This window comes from Meleagris gallopavo, chromosome 2 (assembly GCF_905368555.1).
Source record: "Meleagris gallopavo chromosome 2, MGAL_WU_HG_1.1, whole genome shotgun sequence".
NCBI classification, from domain to species: Eukaryota; Metazoa; Chordata; class Aves; order Galliformes; family Phasianidae; genus Meleagris; species Meleagris gallopavo.
The window spans coordinates 28977284-28998256 of record NC_139405.1 but is presented as its reverse complement, the minus strand read 5'-3'; the positions used below and the strand labels follow the sequence as shown (position 1 = coordinate 28998256).

Genomic DNA, 20973 nt, shown 5'->3' with positions numbered 1-20973 from the left:
TTGCCACATGTGCAAAGAATGGAAAAATGGCTTTTTCTCTGCATTTCTTCTGGTGATTTTTTTCTAAAGTCAAACTAATTTCTACGGTGGCATGAGTTCCCTCCATCTGCTACCGTTCTTAAGAAACCAATTTTTGTGTTCAGTTCCATTTCTTGAGAAGCCACTTTTACATTCATTGCTCTCCTTTGCTTTTTAAAGTAACAGCTATTGACATTCTTCCAGCCACACTTATCAGTATCAGTATTTTTAGAAGAGAACAATATATCTCATTATCGTATCTCTTTAATACATAACTTTTCCTAGCTTAATACTCTAAAGAAGGGAATGGATATCTATGAGTTAGAAATTCCTTATCTCTACTGTATCTTAAACCAACAAGGTTTCTCATCTGAAGTTTCACTTCCTACAGTATGTAAAACATAGTACAGGTAGCACTGAAATTTAGCTGATACTAGTCTATAAAATCTGAAGTAACTAATTCTTAAATTACAACTTTTCTTGTTACTACTCTTTCACACTAAATTCTCAGCATCTGGCAAATGTTAACAAGCCTGAGAATTCACAACATCATTTTCAGTTACTCTGTCACTTTAACACATGCAGAATACAGCTTGTGAAAGAATCAGATAGACCTCATGTACTTCAGTATTGGAACTGTGTATTTAAGCTCAGTACTCTTGAAACAAAAAATCTGGTATCATTTTCTCTATAAAAGCTGAGATCACACTTCAGTATCATTCTCTAATTAGTAGCATGTTAAGTTCACCTGGAGATTTGAAGGAAGGTTTGACATACAAAACAAGTACATATGCGCTGGTGAAGTAATTTGTTAGATAAGGCTTCCTCATTAGCAATTAGATGCTTTTTCCAGGTCAGTACTACTTGAAAGGAATAACAAGAGAAAGCCTATATAGTCAGTTAGATGCATCAGTGACCTGCCTGACAAATGGTAAAAAAGGCCAAGAAAAAAATATTTTATTTATGAAGGTGGTATATCTGTAAGCTCAAGAAAAATAGTTACATTTTTATCATGTTGTAAAATACAAAAGAAATTTACTAGGTCGAGTAAATCTATGAGCATCCTATCTTTCAACACATAGAAAATATGGTAAATGAAAGATGAATTTAAAAGATGAAAACATTTACAAAACTGAGAAATTTTGTGGGTTTTTTTGTGCTTGCTTTTTTTGTAGCTTCAAAAATCAGATTGTGCCTCAAAGTTAAGAGGTATGCTGTGGCAGTGTCACGACAGCACAAATAGGTAATACTTTCCTACGTGTTACAGTTAAACTTGTGATGAGAACATGCTGCCACTAACATCTTTTGTTTAAAATGAAAATGGTTTGACATAACATACCACTTGCTGTGGGTAAATAATTCCGGAAATGCTTACATTCCCATGGATGTGACTAGCAAGACTATCTACTCCAGAACAAGCTGAAACTATCGTTACAGTGCTGTTATTTAAACTGGATTTATGAAAAATATCTTGCTACATACTTTGGATAATAAAATTTTATGACAAAATATTATACATTATTTGCTTAATATATATATCAAAGGAGTATAATATGGTAGTCTGTGAAAGTTCTTTTTAGAAGCTTTAGGAGCAATAAACTGTCTAAGAATTAAAATAAATTAGCATGGGGCACTGTTCTTAAAGACAAAAGATGGAAGGACTTAGAATGGCAATGTATTTATAATTTCACCAAACCTTTGCACGAATAGGCATAACCTGAACTTCCACATGCTGATCTTCAGTGTAGTTAGGTAGAGTTCCATCTATCATAACTAAACAAAATATTAAATGTCTTGTAAATGTAAACAGATTTGTAATTAGAATTATGTTTAGAAGTCCATATGCCCATTACTTTTCAGAGCTATCTTTAAGAATTAAAAGCTGGAAGTAGTGTTTCTTGTAGGTTGATTTTCTAAGTTTAATCAACGTTTCATATTCTCTTCTAATGAAGATTAAGAAATTACAGAGATCGGCATGAGAGCAAGTAGGACTGCTTATACTGATCAGTAATGGAAAAGGCCTTTTTCATGCACATATAACAACCCCAGAGGCAGTTTCTGATTCTGTATTTCTGAGTACTCACTGATGAAGACTGAACTGTCCTCTCTAAGAGGCAGTCCTTATGAAAATTAAAATCTAATTGATATTTTTGGTTCTATTTAATGGTCAGCTTCTTTCCAATTGTCTGCTGAAAGCTAATGTTGACATCTCACTGTACAAACAATGCTATCTGACAACTCATTCAATGCTAAGAACTAGCATCCCCTTACGCTAAATATCAGAATGGTTAAAGGTGGAAGGGATCTCTGGAGGTCATCTGATCCAATCCTAATTAGTAATCACTACTAATCACAAATCACTAATAAGGACAGAACTGACAAGCTCTAACACCACTACCTACGGTTCACTGTAAAGGGTGAAGTACAATGTTCTGTGGGTGTAGTACATACGCAGGACATAGAAGGAGCTATCAGTGCCTCTAGTGTTTTGTTACATGAGGTCCTGACGTTGCAAAGACATACACATGTTCTTAAATTTACATGCGGTAAATTGTTTCACTGAAGTCAACGGTCCTCTGAGACATTTCACAACAATGATTAAAGACAGAAGCACAAGTAAACAGAAAGAGAATGATATTGCCCTTGGTTGGTTGTCACATGACATTTTTTCTGTGTAAGATGAATTGAAGAAATCCCTTCAGCCATTGTTGGCTAACTGATTTACCAAATATGAAAGTAGTTATAAGAGAAACTCATACAAATAAGATTTTCTTATGAAGAATGACATTTTTCTTGCTTTTGATTCATTAAGAAGGTAATACAAAAGCAATAAAACCAAATAATCAGAAACTATACACCTTTCTCAATTCACTACAATGCTGTTTTTATCAGTTATCAAAATAAGGAATGATTTAAATATTAACCAAACCTGACAGAAATGCTTCTTTGCACAATGTACAGGTCAAAACCTGAAACACACTGATGGTACTTTGTCTGTAAAACACATCAAACCAAAATTATCTTCCACTCTAGCAACAACCTTTCAAGCCTGTAGAGTGCAGAAATATGATAACACCATTCACTAATATTTAAATACAGAAAGCGCTCATTCTCATTCTGCTACATTTCCAGAGCAAAAAGAAGAAAGAAAAAAAAGTTCTCTTTAGAGGGTATTATTAATTTCATTATGAGATACCAAAAATCATATAGTTAAATATTCAAGAATATAAGTTGTATTAGCAAATCCTTACCTCATTAGCTGTGTTCTGAGTTCCAACTATTCTGATAAAAGATGCAGGCTGTTTATCAAAAGTGATTGTTTGCCAGGATCTACCAAAAAAAAAAAAAAAAAATCAGAAAGACATACAAATATTACATATGGTCACCACAGCTTGCAGTGAAATACAGAGGCAGTTCATCCAAATGACAGTACGTAATCACTTAAAGGGACAAACAAAGAAACACTTTGCAGCACCTGAATTTTCAACTATTTGTTCAAACTTATTTTTAAGTGCCTTGTCTCTGCTTCTGTGTATTCATATGCAGTTTATATTACTACAACCTCCATGTAGGAATAATATTCGTACTACAAACAAGAGAGAAGATAAATAAAAGTAGATGCCTCTGTTAACTACTCATGAGAAATTTCAATCATCAAAGCTCAGTTCAAGAAAATTACAGCTGTAGGAAACTCATTCTGTAAGTAGAGCAGTGGAGGCAGAGAAGGGGGCCCAGTCTTCCAAGTGACATAATGCATTCTTCTCAGCTCAGATTGTGAGGATTTCTCCATCTCACCCTCCCAGAGCTAGAGTGTAGCTTTTTCTCTAAAAGCTTGATTGGGAACACTATAACCTTCTTGCTTCATTTGTACTCTTCTGATTTGGGTGAGGTACAACACATTACAAGGAGCTTCATGAATGGCTGGCAAAGGACAGCAATGCCAATCACACCTTTGTGCTCAAAGGACACACTGACAGTAAAACAGAAAAATTAAAAAGGTCACAGGAGTTAGAAGCTCCTATGCCAGTCTTCCATCGTGGCCAATAAGTGCTTTAACACAATAGAATTTATATTACCTTTTTATTCATAAAACATGAAAGGTAGATACAGAATACAACTTTTCAGCAAAACTAGACTCTACCATAGAAGACTTTAGAGATAAAATGTCATTAAGAATAACCAGATTAACTCGCCAAACAGGATAAGCATTGGATGAAATTATACTGAAAGCGTCCAAAAGACCTTTAGAAATGCTCACAGAAGAAATAAAGGACTCATAACAAAACCGGAACAAAACACTACTCACCATCAGTAAGTAGAGTGCACAAAGGCATGCAGCATTAACAGCTTTGTTGCTCAGTATATGTTGTGCACTGGAAGCTTACCCTGGCAGAAAGCTATCATCTCATTGACACAAGCATGGCATTTCTGGGTCTGATTTAGTCTACTATTAGGTTTACAACTCCTGTCAGGTTATATTTGCTTAAAGAAGATTCTGTGCCTGATTAAGACCTAATTTCATGTAGTTTACTGGTATTACTGCATGAAGTAATGGATGTGATTAGAGCTGCTCATCGTAATAGAAATGTGAGGTCTGAATCAGGCCTTGGAGGTAGAGCTATTACCTATCTGCATTTCACAATTTATTTATAACCTTTAAGTGGCTATGTTCTCCTTCAAGCTGTTTCTTCAAGCCCTAAATAAAATACAAAATGCAAATGGAGTGTTATCATAGAATCATAGAATGGCTTGGGTTGAAAAGAACCACAATGATCATCTAGTTTCAACCCCCCTGCTACTTGCAGGGTCACCAACAACTAGACCAGGCTGCCCAGAGACACATCCACCCTGGCCTTGAATGCCTCCAGGGATGGGGCATCCACAACTTCCTTCAGCAACTTGTTCCAGTGCTTCACACCCTCTGTGTGAAAAACTTCCTCCCTTGTTCTAATGTAAACCTCCCCAGTTCTGTTGACTGCCCCAAGATCTGAAAAGTTGCCATGATCTAAGAATTTTTTTTCCCTTAAGGGGAGAAGATTTTACTTGAGCTTTCTTCTCATTTTAGTCTACTACAGCCAGTCAGCTAATCTTCACTGCCAAGTGTAGATGTGACAATTAGACAATCGCAACATTATTTCTCTTAACAAAGTATTCCCAAAAAAGCTTAATTGGGGACCACAGAATGGAATGTATTTTTTTGTAGAACTTCTGAGGACTGGTTAAAAAAGACTGCAAGGTGATAGCAAGAAGGATTGAGACAAAGGCCTCTGCAGATCCTTTGAGAATGCTCATCTAGATCAGCAACTCCAGGAATTTCTTAAGTTCTTCCACTTCCCTTCCTTTCTCCTATACTGCTGTTATTTGGATTCGATTATAATTACCCTTTCAATAATTCCAAAACATGTTATAAAATATAAAAAAACTGAAGAAATTTTGAAAAAGAATGTGAGATTTGAATTGAGATAGGGTTTTCAGTAAATTTGGTCCTAAGAATATTTACTATTTTATTATGTCCATTTTGTTCCCTTCCCAGTGGGGGTAAAAAAAAAAACAACCTGAAATGTTAAAATTATACACCGCTTGCAGAAGAGTTATTAAGATTCAAGAATACTGCCACCAGAGAATTAGCACTTGATGAGATAATGAGAACATCAGGTCTCTTAATTTATTTCCTTAGCAAAAAGAAAAAAGCATAGTAGAAAACAAGAAAAACTGATTTGGAAAAGTCACTTTGGAAATAAGGAAGATAAACCTTCATCACTAAAACGCTGCAACAATTTTGACTATAACAGAACACTTGAGAACATCATAGAATCACACAGAATCATAGAATCACAAGGTTGGAAAGGCCTACAAGATCGTCCAGACCAACTGTCCTCCCATTACTATTGCTAACTAAAACTAAACCACATCTTGTAGCTCCTCATCCAGACGCCTCTTGAACACTGCCAGGGATGATGACTCCACCACCTCCCTGGGCAGGCCATTCTAGCGCCTGACCACTCTCTGAGAGAAAAAGTTCTTCCTTATGTCTAACCTAAATCTCCTCTGGCACAACTTGTGGCCATTTCCTCGAGTAACACTGATATATACAAGGGAATATCTCACCAGTACAAGTATAATTATGCAATAGAAAGATGATTTATACAGTGTAACTATACCGTATGGGAAGAAGATAACTGAAAAACACATCATGACTTGTGTGCTCTCTTTTTATACTTTCTGCTGATAAAATAAATTCAGTCAGACTTCTATTTATGTATAACAACCATCTTCAGTGGCATTCCCTCAATTAAACAAAAGACATCCTTAGCAAACCTTCAGTTTCTTTTTAATTTCCTTACTTTACTGCAAGTTATGCTTTTAACATAATTTCAGTTTCTCCATAGAATTTTTATTTTGCAAATGTTTAGTCAAGCCATGAATATTTGCTTATTTCCTTTCCTCACGAGAAATAATACTTCTATTCTCATAATCCCTTTTACAAAAATTTCCAGCAAATTCAGTGAATATCTCCGGTGTTGATGCATTCATATGCCACTGTATTCAAGGAACAGCAGCATTAAACCTTATCTAAAGAACCTCTACTTTTGGTCTGGGATTAAATACTTCTGTAAAATAAGAGTCATTTCTTCACCTTGGCTCCCCTATGCCAAGGAAACAAACCTTTAAAGCTAATGACAGTGCTTTCTTTCCCATTAACAGGCACTGTCACCTTTGGACTTCCTGTATTTGTGTATTCTTTATTAGTGATTAGTGATTTTTCAGTGTTTAGCTTTTTTAAATATTCAGGGAGTGTAGATGGTTTCTTCTTTTCTGCTTTCATACCCACCTTGGTGGCTGATTCTTTTGGGATTTGCACTTCAATCTACAGCAGTCTTGGTCATCACCTCTAAGATAACACTACAAACTATCAGTGTACTCAGACTTGTACCAGGGTCCTCAAGATGAAATGCATCACTTTGGTTTGGCCAGCAAAGATCTCCTGATAAAATAGCTCAATTTTCCAAAAGAAATTAGCCTTGCTACAGCCCTACGGTGTTTTATTTAATGCTCTACATCTCACCTCTGCCACCCAGCTTCTAACTCTCTTGTTCTGTCTGACTCCCCTAAGGAGATGCAGTAATTGATGATTAGCATTCCTAAGCCATGCTTGCATCCTGTGAGCCTGTCATATTTAATTACATTTTAACTATATTCGTCTTCTATAATAGACTGAGCATAATTTAGATAATTATCTTTTGCTCTCTTATTCTCTGACTCTGCCCATCTTACTTAGAACTCCTTGCAATGAAAATCACTTTCTCTGCTCAAAGATATAAACAGACTCTTGGGCAAAATGCTTTCATCTCTCCAACAGCTGTCACTGAAAACTCAATGGCTCTGTGCATCCCACAACCTATTCACTATATTCTATTCTCAGCAAGAAGAAAATCATTAGAAACCCCTCTACTTTCATGTTTTGTTTTCCTTTCTCTTTATTAACCTATTGCAAGAAGAATGCAAGAAAAACTGATGTCCATGTAAATTATAATAATAGCTTGCCATTGCTTAAGCTATCTATAGCTTTAAAATTGCAATTCACCTCTTCAAGAATTTAATGGCTTTTCTCAGCATTTAAAATTCTTGCCTAGTTATCTCCATGAAAAACTGATATCTTTCTAGAGATTTATTATATAGAATGGGATATAAATAGTGAGTCATCCCATTTATTTTCTCCTCTTCCAGAAGGAACAAATTAAGAAAGAAGTGGAAGCTTATCTTTTACTGAGATTTTCTAATGATCCATTGGCATTACAAAAATACTACCATACTGTGGGATCACCAGAGCAGCACTGATTATAGCTGAAACCAAGTTCAGGCCAAAGACATAAGAGCAAAGAGAAAGATATTACTTGTAACCAAAATTCATCAAGATGTAATAACCATATCATATTCATTTCCTGGCTTGCCTTGGGCTAACTATGTGAGTTTTGAGAGTGCATGCTGCAGCTCTTCCTTTTCCAAAGTGTCTTATGACCTCCATTTTTCGTTCCTCCCTCCAAAAATAAGCAAAAGAGTTAAAAGAACAAGCAGAAATGAACAATTGTTGAACAACTTCAACTGTCAATAAGTAACCTCCATTTTGCTTTCTAATGCTTGCCTGCACGTGTCTAATTCTGTCAGTGACAAAACACACTTCAGGTTATTTGAATGTGGAATACTTCAGTGACGACTACAACTTTTAACTGAAATCCAGTATTCATTGCGATGAACGCGGAGACATTTGTAAAAGGAGATGAAAGGAAAAGGAAAGAGTAGTTGTGTTGACTTTCCATAGATCAGTCTGATGATTGCACTGAAAACAAGACAGCAAGCAAGTAACTACCACGAGAAGCTGCCAAATAAAAAGCTGTGTACACGAGTAAGCAACCAACAGAGACAGGAAGAGCACTGTAGTACATACTGCACAGTAAGCATTACATTTCCTGCTCTATTAACAAATAATATATTTGCCTCTGCTGTGGAGTATCTAACAGTACAGGTAAATGCTCTAAAAATGCTATAACATTATTGCGATACAGACTAATCTTTATAAAATAAGATCTACAGCCACCTCATACATTGCCAATAAAAAAACATGTTTTTCATTATAACAGTACTAAACAATAAAGCAAAATAAAACTGTTCCTGCTAAAGCTGTCATTTAACACCATATTAATTCAGAGCGCCAAAGCCATAAATCACAGAAGTCAGTCACACTTGGTATCTGGCTCAGCCACTTCCTTTTCATTCTGTTTCCCAAGTCACTAATGGGGAGAGAGAAAGTAGAAGAAATGCACTGTGAAGACCAAAAGGTCCTCTGCATTTTAGTTTTTAACTTACACACAAACTAAATGCAGTTCTACCTATTATCTTTGTCAAGCAGAAGAAAAGCATGTACAGTCCTAGAGGTTGAACTGCTTTCATTGTGTTCACTCATTACCAATATTTATTCTTCTGATATTCATTTAGATAGCAAAGATAATGAACAGCCACCCAACACAGTAATACAACCAGTGGGCTGCTTTTAACTGGAAAGACTTCTTACCCTGTAATCCTAGAACAGTTTGTAAGCTACTGTTATTACACAGATTTTCACACAAATGGAATAGTTGATTAACAGCAAACACATACAAATATTTTTAGGGATAGGAGACAGAATCACACTCTCTATTAATCAGTTCCTTTGTAGCATATAACATAACACTGTATTTATCGCTCTTCTCTTTTGCATTCCCTTGGGCACCACTTCATGGACCACTCATAAAAACTTCACATTTACAGCAACTGCCCTTCTATTACTGTCGATAACATCTAATTGACATGTCAAACCTCCACGGAATGCAGTAAATTGAACCACAGCCTCTAACAAGAATGAAACAGTGAAAAAAGTAAATCAGCATCAGTGCCTTCTCATAACAGCAATACAAACATACAGAGGTTTGCTAATGGAAGGCAGGAAAACTATAGCCCTTTATCCTTCCAAACTGAATTATCTATTAACCTCATGGTCAGAAAACAAAGCCTGCTGACTTCAGACTCAAACTTGCGTGGGCTGCCTAGAAAAAAAATGTAAATACATCCACGACTGCAATAATTTTAGAGATGAAACTGAAGTGAATTACGACAGACAAAAACAGCAAATGCAACTTTTGTTTCTGTTATTGTGTTGTAGAACAGAGACAATGTAACTGCCCTCCTTTCTGATTCTGATAAAACCAAATTTAGCATTTTGTTCCCAACTCAGTACCTTAATACTGAAGTATATAGAGACAGAGTAGAATAAATTGGGTAAAATTAACAAGCATCATTTTAAAAACAGAATAAGTGATGAAAGAGCATGAAATAAAGTCAGGGAAAATTGTTGAAATAGCACACAAAGTTACAGGAAACAGGCAGAATGACTTCATAAATATTGCTGATGTGTATTAAAACTCATTAAGCAGAAAAAAAAAATAGCTTACAGAGATACAAGCAAAATAATGGGGTGAAATTAGGTAACACAATGTTCAGCAGTGGCATCGAGAAAAAAGAAAATTCTCACTGTGGGAAATCAGTGTAATAGAAAAGCAAAGTGCAGAAGGGAATCAAACAGATGAAGTGTTATCTTAGAAAGCACACCACATCCACAAAGTACAGAAATTCCCGAAGGATGAACCCGAAGATATAATAGTTTTTCCATTTTGTGATTCATGGATATAACTTGCCCTGGTAAAAATACTACTGTGAATAAATCAATGGCTTAAAATTGCATGTATCTTTACACAGGGTACTTGTAATGCTTAAGACTACACTTGTTTTGCCACCATAAGAAAATGTTGACTTTTCCAAGTATTAATGAAATTAGATCTCAAATATCAACAATCTAATTAGGGCAAATCTTAGAAATAAAAGCAGAATGTCACATTTAGCATAAGATGCAATGACATCTGTCTGGCCCCCTGACTATACAGGGAGATGTCAGCACTTGCTATATTTAATGACTTTGCCTGTGAGAAAGGGAGACTGCAGACAGAATAGTAATTCAGCATCTCGTTCATGAACTTTTGGGCATCTCCTGTTTATTGGGTTGTTAGATGACCTTATGCAATAATCAATATCAAAATAAACAAACACATCTGCAAAACAACATTTAAGAATTAAGACATTCCTTTTCAATCTCAAGCAGTTTCATAGGAGATCTATTACTTGCATGACTTTTTGTAGTAATATTTTTTCAGAAAGGTGCTGAGAGTGTGCACATGCATGCATTCAGCTACAAGCATACAAACATAGACATTTTCAAAAGAGAGAATATTTTCTGCCTCAGTGAGTACAATCCAATGTACTGCCACAGTGCATACGGAAGGATCCTCCTATAGGATAAAAAAAAACAGGCACTGCTGATACTATGGGTATTATTGGGTAGCAGTTGTATTCCCTCAGGCAGAACTGAGCTAACATCCAAACTGATGTCAGTGATATTGTGATGTTTTCTTCACTGTCCTCACAGTAATGTGCTGAGAATATGGCAGCCACATGGAATAGCAGAGCAAAGCAAAAAAAGCCATACAACCTTAAATGCATGGAGTGCATGCAGAGCTGCAGCAAAAGAAGCACATGGTAAAGCATTCAAAAGAGACATTTGCTGCAGTTAGCACCACTTTGCTACTCTTTTAAAGGCTTATTTAACGATCTGAAAACCTCCTTGTGATCCTGGATCTCTGTTAAGAAACATAACTTAAAAAAAAGCCAGACCTTTCTTAATCAGACTAGACTCAGCTAAAACAAAGGCCAACAAATTAAATGCTAGAAGCAGAATTTATACACCTCGGTGTGTCACCTGATGTTCTGAAATGGTATACAACTCTGGTTTCTGTCTGTGAAATCTTATTTTTTATGCTTAATAAGGCAAGTCTTATTTTTATTTTTGCTTTATGAGGATCTTTCAAAATATGAGCATATAAACTCCAAGTAAAATATGTACTTAATGCCTCGATTGGCTCACTAATTACACAAAATGACCCTTTATATCTATCTGACTTGCTTCAGCAGGCATTACTAGCAGCATAATGAACAGATTAATGAGAACCCTCAGTTCATTTCTGCGAAGTGCAACTTGAAATTGAGCTTAACAATGTAGCAATTTCCTAGACATCCCGCTTAACTATATTTCCTCTTTGTATCGTATGAATGTGTCTGCACAAAGTTCTGCAACTATGGAGAAGACATTTGGATTACCTAGAGTTGCTGTGAAATTAGCATCACATAAAATACTGATGAACTGTGGTTGAAATATATTCTGTTAGACATAAGAGGTACAAGAACATTTTTACTATGAAATTAACTCCACGTAAAATAGGATGAGCTGTGGTTGAAATTCATTGTTAACGTAGCAAGTACAAGAACATCTCTTTTCATCCTGTTCCACTCTGCTACTTGGCAGCTCAGGTATGAGACAGAATGAAGGATTATACAAAACTGAGACTTTTTTTTTTCCTCAGTTTAGGTATGACAGGATAATACATGCATGATAGACTAATGGGAAACAACAGAAAAAAATCTTAGCGTATGGAGAGCTGGAAAGCAAAACAGCTGAGAAGTGCTCAAGAGGTTTTGTTATGGGACGAAACAGTCATATGAAAGTGGTTAAGGAGAAAACAGTGGTTGAAAGTGGATGCAAGTAAATGCTGCAGAGGGGATCATAGACTACACTGTGGGAATCGGAGGAGAACAGGAGTTAAAAACTGCTGCTTGTGCTCAAGTATGAGGAACCACATATAACACAGAATCATAGAATGGGTTGGAAGGAACCTCAAGGATCATCGAGCTGTATGTAACACATGCTGCATGCAGTTATGAACAAGGGTATTCACACTCTTCAAATATTACCTCTACAGCAAAAGAAATGTTTACATCATGATAGGTATTACAAAGATTTCACAAATGTACATACAGGAAAAAAAGAATGAGCAAAATTGAGTTTGCCGCTAACATTATGCAAACCAGAACTATTTTCTTAGTTTGTGCTCTTAAACAACATGGAAAATTCTATTATGCATTCAAAAAGCTGTTCAGAACAGTTAAATTCAAAAGGTGTTTTTAGCCTTAGATCTCTCCAGTGTGTTCTCCAGCTGCGATTTGTTATCAAAGGAAATTAGCAGTGTCTGAAAACTGGAGATGCTTAAAGGACACTGGTGTGACAAAAATCTGAAACACTGGACAAAGTTGAAAATTACTCTTGAAAAAATCCTTGAGGATAGTTAAAGAAAAATAAATCTGTTAATGAATCTTGCATCCACGCCTCAAAGGGGCATCACATGGAAATATTCCACATAGAAACTATAAAAAAAAATTGAGGGGAACTAAGCTCAGAATTTAGAACTTGAAATACTTATTAAATAAGATAATAAACAATGGAAATATGAAATTAAGTTTGGAAGCTTTTAAACATCTACCATAACAACAGTATACTTTGCATATCAAATAGCAAACGAGTTCAGGAGAAAAAAAAGACATAACACAGTATGTTATAAAGCTTCTGAAAATAAAGTCGTACCCTCCACAAAAAAAATGATAAATCTGTCTCTAAACAACCATATAGACAGTTAATATCAACTGCTATAGAACTGCTCATAAATAAACAATATTAGACTATTAGATTTCTTTTTCTCCTACTGGGCAACTGAACATAACACAACTGCTATCATGGACCAGATGCATTTCACAGTAAATATACATGAGAACATTCAAAATGGTACTCAGTTGATAACACTCATGACATCCTGTTGTGTATTTGTCTTTACAGGGCTTCTTTTATCAAAAGAATCATTAACTTTGAGGCCTGATGTCCAGTGGCCTTTAGATCTTTTTTCATTTGACTTTCAGCCTTTTTGTCAGCAAATTTTTCTAACAAGTACACGTCTCTACTGTCCAACACTAAGACACTCAAGCCAGCTTATCATACATGTTTTAAAAAGTAGAATGAAGCATGACTGTCTTTCATTGCTGTCTTTCATACTGGGTTGAGAAAAGCAGTTTATTGTGGAAATCAAAGAAAGAAAACATCAACATTGAGACTTTTAAAAGTGACAATTACACAGCCAGTACGCATTAACTGGCACTCACACAGGGGAGGGAAGCAAGCCTGCCTGTGAAGATGACAAACATACAGCTTCTGTCTTCAGCCTTTTAGAACTGTGAGAGATGAGGAGGTTAGGAATACTCTGTCAGATTCTACCTTTGAGCACTGAACTATTAATTTACACAAAATACTACATTAAAAGTACTATTAAAGCAATGCAAAGCAGCATACTGAGAGTTTAAAGGGAAACTTCATAGTTCAGTAGACTGCCAAAATCAATACATGCTTTTTAAGCTGAATTCAATTTAATTTTCTCATTGTTTTGTTTGCCACGTGTTGATCATCAAAGATGTGCACTGAAGTCTGAGCCTTTATGGGTCATCCAACCCCTTAGAATCACTCAGGTTGGAAAAGACCTTAAAGATCAAGTCCAACCACGACCTAATCATACTATCCTAACAACCCTCTGCTAAATCACGTCCCTGAGCACCACATCCAAACAGTTTTTAAACACATCCAGGGATGGTGACTCAACCACCTCCCTGGGGAGCCTATTTCAGAGCTTAACAATCCTTTCTGTAAAGAAGTGTTTCCTGATATCCAGCCTAAACTTACCCTGGCACAACTTGAGGCCATTTCCCCTCGTCCTGTCACCTGTCACCCTTGTGCCAGAGACGCAGCAAAATAACTTGGCGATCTCACAAAACACTTGCAAGGCTGCACACTAATGAACGACTTCAGCAAAAGATTTTAACTCCACTGAAAGATTATTCAGATAAAGCCAGGCAGCAAAGAGCAAAGCAAACAGCTCTTATCCATGTGTCTTTGAAGAGAGAAAGAGCGAATAGAGAATACAAAAAGTAAATTTTTTCATTGCATGTATTCCATCTCTTTGAATGTAGGCCCCTGTGAAATTCAGTCTGAAGTTTTAACTCTCTCCACTTTCGTTTGCTACTGCAGCAGTAGCAAGTTATTTGTCTAGAGCCTGCTGAAGGATATTTAACACAGATGTAACGCAAGGAAGAGTAAGTGCGGGATTTCAGGGCACCGTGACCTACCTAGAATTCCCTCACATGCCTAAAATCTATAAAAGAAACAGAGATAATTTGAGGTGTACTTTTTGGAAGGTGTTTGCATTTCAATCTCACAAAAAATACACATATAATGTTATTTTGTAACAGCTGACTTGTTGCTCTGCAAAGCAGTCAAGCAGACAGTCTAAATCCCACTCAAGGACTTATCTCTTGGATGTCTTTTCTTTTTTTTTCTTTTAAAAGCAAAGCTGGATAAGCCTAAGTAATTACAATTTTTATACTTTTAAGGGCTGGGATGTTCCAGTTTTAATCAAAAAAGTAAGATTTGGCTGAGACAAACCACTGTTAGAACCTGAACAGACTTTGTTTCTTCCTGGATAGACAGATGCTGCATTCATAAACATATGTAGACTGAAGAGATGAGGGTATTGTTAATTCCATCCTACTATGCTGTAGTCTAATTAAGGCAAATTGCTAAATGTGGGAATTTTAACTGGCTGCCTAAACCCCAGGGTGAGTCAGGTACTGCACAGAAGTTTGGCTCTCACCTATCATTGGGAAATTCCTGAATTGCTTCAGTAAAAGACATTTTGAAGAAAAATTCTCTCCTTTGGAGCTGAGCTGTTTGCATAAAATACCTATAGATCAATAGTAAAGGAAGGACAAAGACAGAAAGAAGAGCACACTGGATCTAAAAGTCCTATACTAAGTAAAATACCTGTACTCTGCTCATTAGGCTACAGAACATTTCATACAAAAACTCAGTCTAGAACACATTAGATAAAGTAGCTTAGATAAGAAATTAAAAGCTCCGCACTAGAGAAAAAAATTATTTTTCATACATCAGGAGTATCTTCTCCATTCCCTGATAATAGTAAACCAGACAAACTGCACTATTTCTGCCTTACTGTAGCATCATTTAGTTTTCTCATTTTCAACTTGCTTCAAGATTTATTTTTACTTTTTTAACTCCCAACTACAGAAACAAAATTAAAAACACAGATTCATATATATTCCTATAAGAGACTGGTTCAATTTTCTCTTATCATTAAAATGTTTCCCTCACTGTACTGAAACCTTGCCTAACAAGTGAGCGACTTGATTCAGTGCATGAGTCACTGACTTGTAAGTCTTCAGTTCTACATTCAAATACTCTTGAGCTTCTTTGGTCACAAGTACCAATTTTCAATATTTTTCAAGAAAATGACAGCAGTCCAGCTCTGACTGTGAGCAGTTCCGAACCTCTGTTCTTCACAACAACATCTTAATGTGTGTAGGCATTTATGTTGCATATTCATATATATACAAAAACATTCATATACTTCTTAAATTTGTGTTATATATATACGTATATAAAATGTATGAGTATGTAAACATTATTTTAGGTATGTATGTGTTTTTTAATGTATGTTTCATGTGTTCACACATGAATATCAATAGAGTGAGTATTTACACACATCAATCTGCTCTTAAAATCAGAATAAGTTTTGAAATTAAGTAATTCCAGTATTTTTTAAAATTCTATTTTAAAAGAAAATTAATGGCATTTAAAGAGTGTTTTCTTCTGTGGTGAGATACTTGCAAATGTGATTTGCTGATCATAGGGCAAAGGATTTAAATTGAATATGAAAAATCTTCTCAAATACAAAGAAATCACTTGCAAATTGAAGGATGGTGCTGAAGGACAGCCTACAAACCTTTTGACATACCACAATTACAAGTGACATAGGATTTAAATATAACTACAAAGGATCAAAACTTTCAAAAAGAAAGATTTTACGAATGAAAATTATTCATGTCAGTTTTTCAAATTGATCACTTTTCTTTACAATTTTCTAGTCCTTGCTAAACTGAATTGTTCTGGAGTTTATCAAGTGTTTTTTTTTTGTAAGTTTTATAACCAGGTTCTTTGTATTTACTGAGAGCACATAGTTAGAGGCAGCATTAGAACACTATAAATCTGTAGATTTTAAATTTAAGACTGTCATTTCGTAAGCTGGATATATGTCTGTCAGAGCAAGCGAGTGAAAATGCAATTTTCTAATTCTCATGATAATAGTTCCTGAAGCTTTGAGAACTTCAAGAGCAGTTATGTTTTGAGTCAATACTTTGAACTATATCATGAAGGACAACCACCTTTAGTTCAGGAGTGCACTGATTTTTGTCCAAGGTTAAGGGTTTCAAAACCATGGTTTGAACACAGTGAAAAGATACTTGAACTAGGATGTCAACCAGCAATTTAACCCACATTGTCCAAATGCTTCTTTTGATTGTCCTAGACTATTAGTATCAAAACGTAAAAGAATAGCACAAAGCACTGTGACTCTCTTTTTTCTGGTTTCAGCTTCCCAGTGCTACCACTGCTGGGGCAAACAGGATGATGATGTTTTTTCCATTAAGCTGAGATGTTTTTGAGCACGATTACAATTCTTTCTCCAGCCAGTATTTCAGCCCAATACCAAGGCTCCTTTACAGGCAGTGAAAGCATGTGTCAACTTCTTCTTCACCAACACCCCTAAGACTACATTGTAACTACACAGAACATAAATTTTAGCAATTGTGTATCAGCAATTGTGTATCAGCAATGTTGCAACTTGGCACAAGTACAGGATGGGTGGGATCTGTTCCCATATTAGCTAATAACTTCAGTTTTGCCCCACCAATAACAGAAAGCGTGTCTTCTGGAAAACTACGCAAGAGGGGAAAGAAGAATGGAAATACGTTTTTTCAAAGAATCTCCCTAAGAATCATCATAAAAATCATCCAGGAGATCGTATACTACCAACATTCACTGAATGCTGAGCATGCCTGACTTCTGGATATGTAGCATGGATAATTTTGCAGCCTATCTTTCAATTCCAGCTGGAATTAGAAATATCAAATTGCTCAGAGTGGCTATCAACACTGAATGATTTTTCCATATTAGATTTTTATCAGTGGACTCAATAGTTACAGAAAGGCCAATAGAGAATATACATCTGGAGAGTATTCATACTTGAATTTTTCTGATTGAAGTATACAAATAAAAATGGTTTTGTTCTCAGTTTTCCTTTGTTTTTATCTTTTTAAGAAGCATGGTTTTCTTTCCTATGGAAGGGTTCTGTTCTAAAGCAAAGGTTCTGTCCTATATGCACTGACCTCATGATCACCACAGAGAAGACGTTAAGCTTAGATAAATGAGTTCAGTGGTTGACTTGTTATGGTTTAGGCCCTACTCTCAGTTCTTCCACTCCTTTCAACTCTGTACAAGGCATTTGTGTGCTTTGGTAGGGGCAAAATGCATAGTACTCATCTATGTCTTCACAGATTCTGGTTTGAAAGTCTAGATATTTAGCCAGATATGATGCTGCAACTTTGTGATGTCGTATTTGAGCAGTCTGGAATTAGTTATCCACAGGCTATATAACCATCATTCCTTTCACAGTTGAGATGTCATCTATGTAAAAATAGAAGAAAAAAAAAAAAAAAAGAAAAAAGGAAAACCATTTTTCAGTTCTGCTTTGTGCAAATACATGGGAAAAAATTAAACTCACTTGCAGGAAATTTTTGTGCGATCAGCCACCATGGTCCATTGCTGCTGATTTGTTGAAACCTCTATGTAGTAGCTGTAGCTTCGATCATCACAGTCCCAAAGCAGTAACCTAAGTATGAAGAAGCAGTTGAGTGATAAGTAAAACAAATGCCAAACCAAGATGCTTACTTATGTTTCCTAGTCCTCTACTTCTGCCTCTTAATCCTTTTTATATTTAACTGTTTCTTCTGGAATGTGTCCCCAGTGCTCAGGAAGGTCTTTACTGTTATTGTCATCTCAATGTTATCTCTATATTCATTATCCTAAGGCCAGTAACTGACTTACAATAACCATCTTACTAACACTATTCTATGACATTCACCCAATTACTTCTAATGTATTTGAAAGTCAGTAAATGAACGAATCTATTTGGCAAGTGGCATTGCCTCATTTAAACCTTAGTCAAAGATCTTTTTTCAAAGGTCATTTAAAATGGAAAGATAAAAAGATACTGCTGACCAGGAGGATTACACTGTCTTCTTAACTGGATTTTTCTTTTTCTTTTTTTTTTTTTCCCTGTAAATATTCAAGAATGTTTTTTTTAAAAAAAGGCAAGTAAGAAAAATGGAAACTCTCAGTTCTAATTTATCATAGTATAGGGAAGGAGGCACGGAATTCTTGAGAAAATTGCTAAGGAAAAAGGAGAAAGAAAGAGGTCTCAAAGGATCCATTCCATATGCATCCTCACAAGTGTGTGTCTCTTCGGAAGTGCTCTAAATGTTATAGCCAACAGCCTTCAAGTTCCATCCTTATCTCACACAGGAAGATCAAAAGCATCAGGAATGTGATCTAACCTAAGCATATCATTTTCAAAAAACACATATGACAAGTGTTGTATCCTCTCTACTCCTTACCCTTACTTGGGAATTCTCTCTCTTGTAACAGATCACAGAATATCCCAAGTTGGAAAAGATTCACAAAGATCACAGAGTCCAACTCCTGGCTTCAGCTGCACCACCCAACATTCAAACCCAATGTCTGAAAGTGTTGTCTAAACACTCCTTGAACTCCAAAGCTTGGGACCACAACCACTGACCTGGGCAGCTTGTTCAAGGGCCCAATCACCCTCTGGTGAAGAACTTTTTCCTAACGCCCAACCTGACCCTCCCTGACACAGCTCCATGCTGTTCCCTTAGGTCCTGTTGCTGTCACCAGAGAGCAGAACTCAGTGCTGCCCTTCTGCTCCCCTTGTGAGGAGCTGCAACTGCCGTGAGGCCTCCCCTCAGCCTCCTCAGCTCTGGCCTGAACAAACCAAGCACCTCAGCCGCTCCTCATACTCCGTAGCTTCCCAGAACTTTCACCATCTTCACAGCCCTCCCTTGGATGCTCTCTAACAGGTTTATGTCCTTCTTACATCATGGCACAGAAACCTGCACCCAGTGCTGGAGGTGAGGCCATAAAGTACAGAACAGAGAGGGACAACCCCTCCCCTTACCTGGTGGCAGTGCTGGGCCTGGGCACCCCAGGGTACGGCTGGCCACTGGGGCTGCCAGGGCACACTGCTGACTCATGTTCAACTTGCAACCAACAGAATCCCCAGATCCTTTTCAGCCTCTCATTCCCAAGTTCGTAAGCACATCCAAGATTGCCCAGCCCCAGGTGCAGAATCTGTAACTTCTTGGACTGAAGTTAGATTTCATGCTGTTGGTGATTGCCAAGCCCCCCAGTTTACTAACATCTCTCTGAAATGCCTCTCTACACTTGAGGAAGGCAACACCATACCTTCAAGTCTTGTATCCAAGTCATCGATGAAAATATTAAAGAGAACTGTCTCTAAAATGGAGCCCTGCAGAAACCCACAAGTGACTGGTCACCATCCTGATGAAACCCCATTTACTTTTGTCCTATGAGCTGGACCTGTCGGCCAATTGCTCACCCATCAAGTAATGTATTTGTTTAAATGTACACTAGATACTTTGTTCAGAAGGATACTATAAGAAACAGTTATCGAAAGCTTTGCTGAAATCCAAAAAGATTATATCAATTATTCCCTTGTGAAGTTTGGGTAACCCTGCCATAAAAGGAAATTAAGTTCATTAAACAGGACTTTCCCCTTATGAACCTATGCTGTCTGTGACCAATGACTGAATCATCTTTTATGTGTTTTTCAATAACTTCCAGAATAAGCTTCTCCATAATTTTGCCACGCACTGACTTGAGATTGACAGGCTGGTATCTTCTTTCTGTTTCAGTTAGAGATGACTAGATGCAAAATCAGCATGATGATAATAATGCTCTTCAAACTACCCAAAATTTTGAAATTCCAATATTCTGAAATGCACAGTCCACATTATGTCTACTATGTAAACCTATGCTTTGCTGATTTTGTTGTTATTAAAACCCTTGTTCTCTAAACCCTAACAATACTTATATGGAGAATATATACTATACTGCAACATACTGGCAATTACCAGTTGTTTTTATCTCTTGATCCTCAGGTTCTGTCTTCTGTGCCAGCTAACAATTCCTAGAGCAGCAAATTGTTGGATTTTATTTACCCTGGAAATTGCTAGTTAGTCAATGAACTTGCTGTAGACAAATAAACAAAGAGCAGCTAACCATCCAAAATGGCTACAACTGCACTGATGACTTAAATCAGAGTAACTACAGCCACACACAGAGAACTGTGAAAGCCAGGTAAAGCAGCCAATCTGGGTTCATTCTTTAGCTGAGTGGAATAGCTACTGCAGATCCACACTTTTCAAAGTGTAATAGACAAGGATCCAGTAATGAAAATAGCTGAGATGTTTGAAAAGAAAAGCAAC

At 36.5% G+C, this 20973-nt stretch overlaps 1 protein-coding gene across 1 annotated transcript in view; it reads right to left on the bottom strand.

Moving 5' to 3' along the window:
• The window catches only part of BTBD9 (BTB domain containing 9), a 114227-nt gene that overhangs the window by 8053 nt on the left and 85201 nt on the right, over positions 1-20973 (bottom strand). The window contains exons 10-11 of the mRNA XM_085219433.1: positions 18171-18278; positions 3270-3348 (exon numbers count right to left, since the gene is read on the bottom strand). Of these exons, the coding sequence (XP_085075559.1) occupies positions 3270-3348; positions 18171-18278 (187 nt within the window). The remainder of the gene's footprint in view (positions 1-3269; positions 3349-18170; positions 18279-20973) is intronic.